Source organism: Odocoileus virginianus, chromosome 5 (genome assembly GCF_023699985.2).
Source record: "Odocoileus virginianus isolate 20LAN1187 ecotype Illinois chromosome 5, Ovbor_1.2, whole genome shotgun sequence".
Lineage (NCBI taxonomy): Eukaryota > Metazoa > Chordata > Mammalia > Artiodactyla > Cervidae > Odocoileus > Odocoileus virginianus.
Genome location: NC_069678.1, coordinates 37,570,287 through 37,582,072, shown reverse-complemented (window position 1 = coordinate 37,582,072; position 11,786 = coordinate 37,570,287). Strand labels below are relative to the sequence as shown.

The following is an 11,786-nucleotide window of genomic DNA, read 5'->3' as shown; positions in this document are numbered from 1 at the left end:
CTCCGGGAGTTGGTGATGGACAGGGAGGCCTGGCGTGCTGCGATTCATGGGGTCACACAGAGTTGGACATGAATGAGTGACTGAACCGAACTGAATGGATGTTACTACTGTTTCAATATTATATTGGGTCTGGGATTTCCAGACCCTGGGATTTCCAGGAGGTAGAATGGATAATTGGCCTGAATAATGAGCGTATGCTATTAAACCTGAGGAGATAATCTTTTAGTAGAGCCTTTGGCAATTCTATATGCTTGATTAATAAAAAAGGAAAGTTAATACTTTATGAATACAAATTTTTAAGGGATAATATTGCTTTTAAAAAACTAGTCTACAGACATAACATAATAAGAGGAGTTATCGGTGTGTGAAACTTTCAGAATCTATAGGGTCTCGGGGCTTCCCTGGTGGCTCAGTAGTAAAGAATCTACTTGCAATGTAGGAGATGCACGTTCGATCCTTGTGTTGGGAAGAGATCCCCTGGAGAAGGAAATGGCAACCCACTCCAATACTGTTGTCTGGGAAATCCAATGGACAGAGGAGCCAGGAGGGCTACAGTCCATGGGGTTGCAAAGAGTCGGACATGACTTAAGACTAAATAATGACAACAGCAATAGGGTCCAGGGTAGTTATAAGCTTTTTGTTGTTATTTGTCTTCAGAATAATAGTGAAATCTTGGTCACATAAGTGATAGTCATTATCTCTCAGTCTAGTAAGAATTGTTTTTCTTAAGTCCACATTTTGTATTTCATAGCAACATTTTGCCTTTTATTATGCCTAAGTCCCATGACTATAGCAAAAAACTTGATTACCTCTAATTTTTTCCGGTACCCTTGGTCCTCATCCTTGAAAGAGTTCCTCATGAAGACTTCAATGGCCTCTTTCTCACTGGCCCTGTGCAGGTCCAGCAACTCCTGGAGGGTTTCTGTGGGCAGTTTCAGCTTCTGGCCCATCTGCTGGTCATAATGGGCAATGGCCTTTTGCACTGCAGCCAAGTTCTTAATCTGGGCCAAGGTCAGGACTTCACTTTCCATGCAGGGCAGATCCCCACTGTTGATGGCATTGACATAGGTCTGCACTAGGTTCCATAGATCTTCACAGAGGGGAAAGATGCTTGAATTATTTGCAGAGAAAAAGGACATGCTCTGAACTAATTAACATTCTGAGAATGTTAATTTAGCATATTCAGCCTTCTGCACAGTGTTTAAATGGCCCAAGTAAGTTCCTTTTGGAAATTATCTGATCAAGAAGACAGATATTTCATTCTCTGAGAAAGGAAAGTGTTCAAAGGAGAAAACTGAAGATTTGTGTGATGATCCACATTTCATCCCTTTCTAATTGAGCAATGAGAATATGGTTATACAAATTTGTGTGTATTCATTTATTTAGAATACTATAGACCTTTTGCCTGTTTACTCTTCCCTTTCTCTCTTCCTCAGGTTTCTATTCCCTTTAGAATTCCCTTTTCTCCTCCACTTCAACATGTAAAGCTGGTGTGAGTATTACCCTCACCCAAAAAAGCACAGAGTAGGCAAATTAAGCCAGGTCACCTTACTCTTTGTTGGAACTTTCCTGTTTGTCTTCCTATGCCTTTGGCTACTTGCATTTGCCCTCATCTTCCCTTTAGATTGTAGCAATAATTTACAATATGGACTTCCCTAGTAGCTCAGACTGTAAAGCATCTGCCTACAATGCAGGAGACCCGGGTTTGATCCCTGGGTTGGGAAGATGCCCTGGAAAAGGAAATGGCAACCCACTCCAGTATCCTTGCCTGGTAAATTCCATGGACAGGGGAGCCTGGTGGGCTATAGTCCTTGGGGTCACAAAGAGCGGACATGACTGAGTGACTAACACACAATAATTTACAAATTTCCAAGACATAGAATATTTAGGAACAATTGGATTGAGAAGTCTGCTTAGATTTCTTGAAGGGTTTTAGACAATCTGGGCATCTGTTTGTTTAATATTTATGTTAAGTATGTTCCATTTCTACAATGAATGTCTTCCCATTTTCTGCCTATCTAAGGCTGTGGCACTTAATAAGTACCCACTGTATTGGTGGAACAAATGCTGCCAATCCATGCGGGTTAGTCTAGTTCAACAGTGGATCATTTATAGGCAGAACTTTTTTAACTTGACCTTTTCTTCAGGTTATTCTTCCTATTTTATCTTATTTTGCAAGCATTACTAAAAACATCTAGAAATATTTTTTGAAATATTTAATAAATATGATACCTATGATTTTCTTGGTAGTATCTGACGATGCATTTTTAGCATTGGCAGTGGAAGGAGAAATTACAACAGTGCTCTCATTCTCTATTTTGAATTGAGGGAAAACCCTTGAAAAAGTACTCACGAGATCCACTGGCCTGGATACCTCCTGAAAGAGTTTTAGTCTTGGAATAGCTAAAGATGTAGGAACAGAATTCTGCCACTTGTTGTACAAACTTAGGATCCAGATCATCATTATGCAGTGTCTCAAGCTGGGCAAGCTTCTTCTGGTGAGTGGGCAAGTCAAAAATGAAGCATTTCTTTACTGGAAAGAATTTCTGTATACACAGACAGGGCAGATTAAAATTCTGAAAATGTTGGTTGGTGCCTGAGGAGGGAAAAAATAGGATTTATTTAGTATCAAATTACATTCATTTTAATCTATTCCCCACAAATAAATGTGTCCTCTACCTGATGTTGGGCTTCCCTTCTTCAGCTGGTAAAGAATCTGACTGCAATGTGGGAGGCCTGGGTTCAATCCCAGGTTACAAAGATCCCCTGAAGAAGGGAAAGGCTACCCACTCCAGTATTCTTGCTGGAGAATCCCATTGACTGTATAGTCCATGGGGTCACAAAGAGTCAGACTCGACTGAACGACTTTCACTTTCACTCCCTGATGTTATTTGTGTCACTACATTTTCACAAACCCTAAGCAAAAGCTTAAAAGGTGATCAGCCAGGAAAAGGAAAATGGAAAAGTTATTTGCTCCAAGAACAGGGAATAATATAATTTAATATCGACTCTATTAGTTCATTTAAGTTAATAGTATTAATTATTTATATGGTCACTTAGTCAGCGGAGTAAATATAGGAAACTCTAAGTTTAACCAGCAACATACAAGAGATAATTTCTTGTGCTACTTTTCTCCCTCTTTCCAAAATTGGAGTCAGTTACCTTGCTTTGGCCTCAGTGAATTCTCCAGGTATTCATCTGCTGTGATGCGTTGCCCATTTGCTTCCAGGTCAAGGTAGAAATCTCTCAAAGTCCACACTAAGTCTGGACAGACTCTCACAAAGTCAGCTGCATCATCTACCCCGTTAAGAGCAGGTGAAGTATCTGTTCTGAGCAGTTGTGACAGTTCTGTCACATAGCTGAGATACAATTAAGGAAAACTGCATCTGAGCCATATTTAATTCCATGCCTTCATATGCTTTTATAGTCTCTTTGGGTTGTAACCAAGTCCTCATTGCATTCAGTAAACATAAGGACTTCGTCTTGTTCTTTCAATGTTCACAGTGTTTTCATTTTTGTGTTTGATACACAAGGACTCATGAGCTGGTGAATGGTGGAATTCTTTCTGGCTTTGGTGCCATCCTGGACCACAAAAGGATACTGCAAGAGGTTGATAGCCCCATGGTCAATTTTGTTCATGGTATTGTATACAAAAGTACTACTCAATAGTAGTGCCAGTACAAATATATGGGTGTCATTTGTCTTGCCGCCCTAGAAGTCAGAATAAATTTCAGTCATGTCTCATGGCGCTCCCATATGAGCAGTTACGAAAAACAGGCCCTTGATCTACAAATGTGAAACAGGACAAACTAAAATGGTTGTGAGAAACATGGGAACTTTAGTTCTGTCATTAGCATTGATAATTTTATATAAAACCATAGTTTGTTAATTTATTAGTCCCTCTTATAACTGGTTAGGTATTTGCAAAATCGGTAGTCAAATTTACTGAAGGTAATCAGAGGAGTTAAAAATCAAGATTTTTGACTGTGTAGAACAAAGTTGGTCTGTATGTATAATACATGCATCTATTTTATTGAATAACTATGATACACAGGGAACTTCACATTACTGATCTTATCTAATACTCAATGCTGTGAGAATAAGGTTTTAACTACTGTCTCTATGTTACAGGTAAGCAAACTAAAGCAAAAATGGGTTTATCATTTTGTGGTACATCAAAAGCAAAATAAAGACATAAAAAACAAGAGAAATACAAGGGAAAGATCCCGTTTTGTGCCCAAGCCATCTCATACCAGCTTACAACAGCAGGTTGTGTACATCTTTTCTGAGCCTTGAGTTTAGTGACTTCACTTTGGTAGCTTGGAGTCAGCTGTGATGGGAGCACTTAGGAAACTTGAAAGTACTACAAATCAAGGCTTTTTTTCTTGCCAGATAGAAGTGGAAAAATAACATGCATCTCCTGTGCAACTGATAAAATGGATCAGACCAAAGGGGAAATAGGAGATTTGAGGAGACTTATTCTTGTTTGTCAGTTTTAAGAGCTGCAAGTACCAGGATCCTGATTTGGACTCAAGTTCTGCTGCCCTGAAGCCCACTGCTAACCTCTGTCCTCTGCAGTGACAGACTTATGACGGTGACTTTATTTGCACTGTCTCTCTTCAGTTTGGTTAACTGTCTAGCTCCACATTAGCACAGTCTCCCAATTGTGATTCTGGCTTTCACACCTATTTTTCTCACTTCAGGTTTCTAAAATTTGACTATTAAAAACAGAAAGGGGAAAAAAGTATACCCTGGTCAAGTAGAAGTAAAAAAAAAAAACTCCCCATGTAAAGAGTGTTCAGGGATGAGGAGGCTGATTAAAAAGAAATTCTTGTTAATTACCTTCTCTACGTCTCCGAGTCCCTCAGTGTCAAGAAGAACCAGGGTGTGGTTTGGTTTCTTGGGGTGAGGCACACACCACATCCAGATGCCCTTCGTGCTACACTGCACTGTAGATCCAACTGAGAATCCTACAAGGGGAGTTGAAACACTGTAATAGAGGAGTGGATCTGGAAACTGGAAACTGTCTTAATAAGTGAGCTGCCATTTAAGGAAAGCAAGGCAAGGCTATGGCAGAAAATATAACTCTGTATTGATCTGAATTACAATAGAGGAATGCGATAATAAGAATGCCAAGTACCATAGGGCTGGAAATTTGACATTTCTTTTTTTGCAAGAATATTATACTATCAAAATTTAGTCACTTATAATTACATATGTAGAAGTTATTTCATTGATGTCTTCTTATAATTGGAAAGTACTGTAATTTTTTAAGTAGATACTGAGGGGGAAAAAAATGAGGTGGTATATCAGAAGCAGAACTCTACCTTTCATCTCCCAGAAGATCATTAACTAGATTTGAGCCAAGCATTAGCTTTCAATATTCCTCCCAGGTCTCTCACTTCCTCTCCTCACATTGCTGTGCTGCATGCTGGGAGTGTGGGTGAACAGAAGGGACTTGGCTGGGCTCTGCCCGTGTCACTCACCCTTTTTCTTCCCAGCCAGCTTGTTCATCAGGTAGGACTTGCCTGTGCGGTAGGGGCCCACGATAGCCACCACCACAATGGGCTGTCTGATGGCAGACAGGATCTTCAGAGCTTCTGGATTAAGCAGCAGTGGCCCATTAGTGTTCTCGATGAGGCACAAGGGTTCGGGCATGTGATTCAATGGGGCCATGTCCATAGTGTCACCTGATGTTCAAGGACAGACATGGGATAGACTGAAGTTTCTATTCTTAAAGCAGAGAAAAGTCATTTTGCTTCCTCAACCTGTGGACATACTTCTCCCCAGATGGTCTAAGTTTCTGAAGAAGTGAATAATAATATATAAAAGATAGTAAAAAGGGTCATAGTAACATAAGTCCAAGCCCTTCAACACAAGAGAAGTCCTAGACCCAACAACACAAGAGAAGACTCTAGACATGGACATCATCAGATGGTCAATACAGAAATCAGATTCATTATATTCTTTGAAGCCAAAGACGGAGAAACTCTATAGAGTCAGCAAAAAAAAGAAAAAGACTAGGAGCTGACTGTTGCTCAGATCATGAATTCCTTACTGCAAAATTCAGACTTAAATTAAAGAAAGTAGGGAAACCACTAGACGATTCAGATGACCTAAATCAAATCCCTTATGATTATATGGTGGAAGTGACAAACAGATTCAAGGGATTAGATTTAATAGAGTGCTGGAAGAACTATGGATGGAGTTTCATGACATTGTACAGGAGGCAGTGTTCAAGACCATCCCCAAGTAAAAGAAATACAAAAAGGCAAAATGGTTGTCTGAGGCGGCCTTACAAATACCTGTGAAAAGAAGAGAAGCAAAATGCAAAGGAGAAAAGAAAAGATATACCCATTTGAATGCAGAGTTCCAAAGAATAGCCAGAAGAGACAAGAAAGCCTTCCTCAGTGATCAGTGCAAAGAAATAGAGGAAAACAATAGAATGGAAAAGACAAGAGATTTCTTCAAGAGAATTACAGGTACCAAGGAAACATTTCATGCAAAAATAGGCACAATAAAGGACTGAAATGGTATGGACCTAACAGAAACAGAAGATACTAAGAAGAGGTGGCAAGAATACACAGAACAATACAAAAAAGATCTTCATGACCCAGATAATCACGATGGTGTAATCACTCACCTAGAGCCAGACATCCTGGAATGCAAAGTCAAGTGGTCCTTAGGAAGCATCAACATGAATAAGTGAGTGGAGGTGATGGAATTCCAGCTGAGCTATTTCAAATCCTAAAAGATGATGCTGTTAAGGTGCTGCACTCAATATGCCAGCAAATTTGGAAAACTCAGCAGTGTCCACAGGACTGGAAAAGGTCAGTTTTCATTCCAGTCCCCAAAAAAGGCAATGCCAAGGAACGTCAAACTACCACACAATTGCACTCATCTCACATGCTAGCAAAGTAATGCTCAAAATTCTCCAAGCCAGGCTTCAACAGTATGTGAACCATGAACTTCCAGATGTTCAAGCTCATTTTAAAAAAGACAGAGGAATCGGAGATCAAATTGCCAACATCCACTGGATCATCGAAAAAGAAAGAGTTCCAGAAAAACATCTACTTCTGCTTTATTGACTATGCCAAAGCCTTTGACTGTGTGGGTCACAACAAACTGTGGAAAATTCTTAAAGAGATGGGAATATCAGACCACTTGACCTGCCTCCTGAGAAATCTGTATGCAGTTCAAGAAGCAGCAGTTAAAACTGGACATGGAATAACAGACTAGTTCCAAATGGGGAAAGGAGTATGTCAAGGCTATAAATTGTTACCCTGCTTATTTAACTTATATGCAGAGTACATCATGTGAAATGCCTGGCTGGCTGAAGCACAAGCTGGAATCAAGATTGCTGGGAGACATATCAATAACCTCAGATATGCAGATGACACCACCCTTATGGCAGAAAACAAAGAAGAACTAAAGAGCCTCTTCTTGAAAGTGAAAGGGGACAGTGAAAAAGTTGGCTTAAAACTCAACATACAGAAAGCTAAGTTCATGGCATCCAGTCCCATCACTTTCTGGCAAATAGGTGGGGAGACAATGGAAACAGTGAGAGACTTTATTTTTTGGAGGGGCTCCAAAACCACTGCAGATGGTGACTGCAGCTATGAAATTAAAAGACACTTGCTCTTTGGAAGAAAGAAAAACTATGACAAACCTAGAGAGCATATTAAAAAGCAAAGACATTACTTTGCTGAAAAATATCTGTCTAGTCAAAGCTATGGTTTTTCCAGTATTCAGGTGTGGATGTGAGAGTTGGACTATAAAGAAAGCTGAGCAGTGAAGAATAAATGCTTTTGAAGTGTGGTGTTAGAGAAGACTCTTGAGAGTCCCTTGGACTGCAAGGAGATCAAACCAGTCAATGCTAAAGGAAATGAGTCCTGAATGTTCATTGGAAGGACTGATGCTGAAGCTGTAACTCCAATACTTTGGACACCCGATGGGAAGCTGTAACTCCAATACTTTGGACACCAGATGGGAAGACTCATTGGAAAAGACCCTGATGCTGGGAATGATTGAAGGCAGGAGGTGAAGGGGATGACTAAGGATGAGATGGTTGGATAGCATCACCAACTCAATGGACGTGAGTTTGAGCAAGCTCCTGGAGTTGGTGATGGACAGGGAAGCCTGACGTTTTGCAGTCCATGGGGTTGCAAAGAGTCCTACATGACTCTTTGCATGTAGTAGTAGTTCAGCTACTGAACTGAACTGAGGCCCTTCAGAGTTCTACTAGAGAGTGCCCCACTGGTTCTTAAGTATTTGGTGAATGTAAAAAAAATGCATTTTCTAAATCTAAACTACTGCTAGTTTGAGTCTCACTTTTCTCCATTGGCTTTTGTCTTGGTTATGTTTCTTAGTTTGTATCTCCCTGAATCCCCAGATTGAATATTTATGACCACTATTTGTCCTATTAAACTTTTTTCCTTTACCCAATATCAACCTGCTTTTCTCTCATTTAGGACTATGTCCAGCCAAAGTACATTAAACTAAATCCTGCCAGGTCCTTATGTACCATTGTCTAGCAAATAGTAATTGTTTACTTCTTAAAACTTTACTTTTAAAGAATTTTTATATAACTATTAATATGTGTTATTCAATCAGAAAATATATATATATATATATATATATATATATATATATATATATGTTTGATTAATTTTTAGCAATTGAGAACTCTTGTGGCAGCATTTTCTTTTTTGTTTAGTATGTCTGAACTTAATAGCTCTTCAGAATGGTCCATTGAAAATCATCAATTGGTATTCCTGACACCCCAGCTGGTTCCCCAAACTGCCTTCACTGTAACAGCTATTTTCTAATTTCTTAATGTTAATTCTTGTAACCTAAAGAATCCCTGATAAAACAGTTTTAAAGCTATCTGAAATGTATACAAATGCTTGCTTTTCTGCCTTGCCATATTATAAAGAATGATTATCTTCCATTTTAGAAGTGATTATTTACAACAGAAGCTAAAATCTCACCATCTGCTTGCCTTTTTTTGAAGGGATATCCTACAATAAAAAGGTCTGGATTCCCTTGTTATCTAAAGTGAAAATTCCTTTTTTAAAAAGTGTGAAGACCCATTTCCCCCTTTCCTTAATTGCCAATGCCCCAGAGATTATCCAGGTGACAGATAAATAGAAACTGCTTGGGAGCAGATAAGAGATCCACTGCAAATAACATAGCCCCAGGACATGGGAGCTAGAAATGCCCAGTCCAAGCCAGATCCAAAAAGAGAGGATTCCACATAATTTTACATTCCCAAAGGCCAAATCTCTTTTTACTTTAACCCATTTCCAAAGCAATATTGGCATCTTATGTTTGTTGAGTCCTATTTTGTGATTTGTTTATAGCAGGAATCACAATCATTTTTAGATTAGAAAGATATGGAGACCTGGCAGTTATGACTTAAAACAATTAGCTAGAAAAACAGAAGATAAGCAATCAAAATTTATTTGTAGATATTGAGAGATTACCAGATCTTTTGCTGTGAGATGATGTCACTAACGAGAAAGGAAATGAAATTGACTGAATTTTCAGGCCACTTAATAAATAACATTAGGGCTGTGTATTTATACTAGTGGAAGTATTTTATATATTGTCACCAGATGTTATCTGGGTAGCATCTTTAATGTTAATCAAATAACCCAGTCTCCAAAACATCTTTGCTGATTCACTGTGTTTGAGCCCCATGCCTAACTGTTGCTCTGCTATCGTAACTCAGTTTATGATGTGTGGTTTTGTTATTGTTGTTTGCCTTCACTTTGCTTTGTGTTGTTTTTGGTTTGAATTTGTAGAGGAAAAACTCTTATAAAGGAGAAAATGGAAATCAAACAAGAAGGAGATGTGCAAAGTATGTGCCATGATAATGAAGGAGGAAACAGACAGAATAGACTCTATCTTGAAAGCAGGACTCCTCTTGGGCCAGACTGTGGACTTTGAGCTATATGTCCAGTATGTATGGAAACGACATACCAACTGGAAAACCAGGCCCCCCAGGGCTTGTACCTAGACTCTCCATGCTGCCTAAAAGAATACCCTGATTATCGGTGTAACCGAGTAGAATCATACATTCTATTATGCTTATTGGGGTATGACCACAGGCCTATTGATAATTGTCCACTGTTAACTACCTAGCTTAAGGCATACGAATCATGGGTTAACTTTGATTGTGTCTTTCTTTTTCCTTAGTTCAGACTAGTTTCCAGGAATTTGGGGAGGCAGGTTTGTGCACTTAGTGTATATAAGGTTTTCACAAAAACTGGAAGGGGTCCTTGACTAAGAGGAGACTCTGCCTTGTCTGCATTGTCCTTCTGAGTGAATTTGTTTCCCGGAATGAGTGGCTACAACAACAATACATTCAAAGGAGGAGAGAGTGCCAAGGAGTGAAGAAAATTGCCAGACAGTTTAAAGTGCTCAAGGAGGCAACTGTTATATTAAGTGATTCTTAATAGTAACATCAATAGAGTAGCAGAAACAATACAAAATACAAAAGGCCTTAAGGAATGAAAGGGTGTCAAGAAATCAAAGCTAATTAATTTAGGATTCTTTCTGAACAAAGAAATCCATCTTCAAACAAAGTACAAGACTAGGAATAAAATGTATAGCCATTTTCGTGAAGCCTTATTTCATTGTACTTTCTGGGATTCAACTGTTTTCCTTTTTTCTCTTTTGTTTTTATTTTTTTTATTTTTTTTTCTCTTTTGTTTTTAATGTAAGCAAGCCATTTACATTACATCTCATTCAATGCCGTTTCTCATGAAAATAATTCATAGTTCTTGAAAAATTCAGGCTGCAACTTGAAGGATCTTAATCAGGTTTTTTATCAAAGACAGTTTAAGTGGCAGTTACAATCCCCATGGATCATAAGGTGGCAAAGAAAGAAAAACAGGGTGAAGACATTTCACACTCTCTGTCCCCGCACATGCTCCTGTCTAATTCAACCATAAGCAAAAGGAACTGACAATGAATTCTGCTGCCTGGCTGACATCACCCCAATTTACCTTTAACAGGGCTCTGATAGTCCACATCGAGCTCAGCTGCATCATACCATGAACAGACTATTTTTAACTGGCGGAAAATTGCTTTACAATGTTGCGCTGGTTTCTGCTATACCAAAATGTTAATCAGTCATAATTTTATATGTATTTATACAAAGCCCCTCCCAGTGGAGCCTCCCTCCCCTCCCCTCCTCCCACTCCTCTAGGTTGTCACAGAAAGCCAGGCGGGGCTCCCTGTGTTATATAGCAATTTCCCACTAGCTATCTGTTTTACACACGATATTGTATATATGTCATGCTACTTTCTCAATTCGTCCCACCCTCTTTCTCCTACTGTTCCACAGGTCCATGAATGGCTCTTTTAAAACATCCCGCCCCTTGCAAACATTTTTCCACCCTTCCCCCGGTGTTACCTTAACTGTAAATTCAGTAGCAAAAATCTTTTAGAGCTGTTCAGAAATCTGCTTCATTGAAAACTTGAGTTCTCGCTCCTTCTCTTAGTTTATTTGTGTTGGTTTCTGATATCTTTTTTCCTTACCAACCCTAGGGATTTCTTTTCTCTTCACCCCACTCTGCCAGAGGACAAAGGATTAGAATATGAAATGGAAACGCAAAGTGAAAGGGGTTTTTGAAATGTCGCTGAAGGAAACTGAAACCAAAAGCCAAACTCAGTGACTAAATGATTCCAGATGGAGCTTCTTGGTCTGGATATATTTGGATTGATTTGCCGGAAACTGTATATTGTCCATGGAAGAGAACTTTGAAATCATTTGCATT

General features: G+C 39.1%; 1 protein-coding gene across 3 annotated transcripts in view; it reads right to left on the bottom strand.

Annotated features, from left to right (window-relative positions):
- Window positions 1-11,786, bottom strand: part of LOC110140196 (guanylate-binding protein 5-like) — a 16,179-nt gene extending 4,393 nt beyond the window's left edge. Inside the window, exons 1-8 of one of the 3 annotated variants that reach the window (XM_070467802.1) lie at window positions 11,423-11,786; window positions 11,013-11,118; window positions 5,487-5,690; window positions 4,843-4,970; window positions 3,602-3,711; window positions 3,163-3,359; window positions 2,354-2,596; window positions 810-1,090 (exon numbers count right to left, since the gene is read on the bottom strand). In XM_070467802.1, the coding sequence (XP_070323903.1) occupies window positions 810-1,090; window positions 2,354-2,596; window positions 3,163-3,359; window positions 3,602-3,711; window positions 4,843-4,970; window positions 5,487-5,682 (1,155 nt within the window). In that variant the 5' untranslated portion in view covers window positions 5,683-5,690; window positions 11,013-11,118; window positions 11,423-11,786. The remainder of the gene's footprint in view (window positions 1-809; window positions 1,091-2,353; window positions 2,597-3,162; window positions 3,360-3,601; window positions 3,712-4,842; window positions 4,971-5,486; window positions 5,691-11,012; window positions 11,119-11,422) is intronic. The other 2 variants (XM_070467801.1, XM_020898494.2) reach the window with 2 other exon arrangements.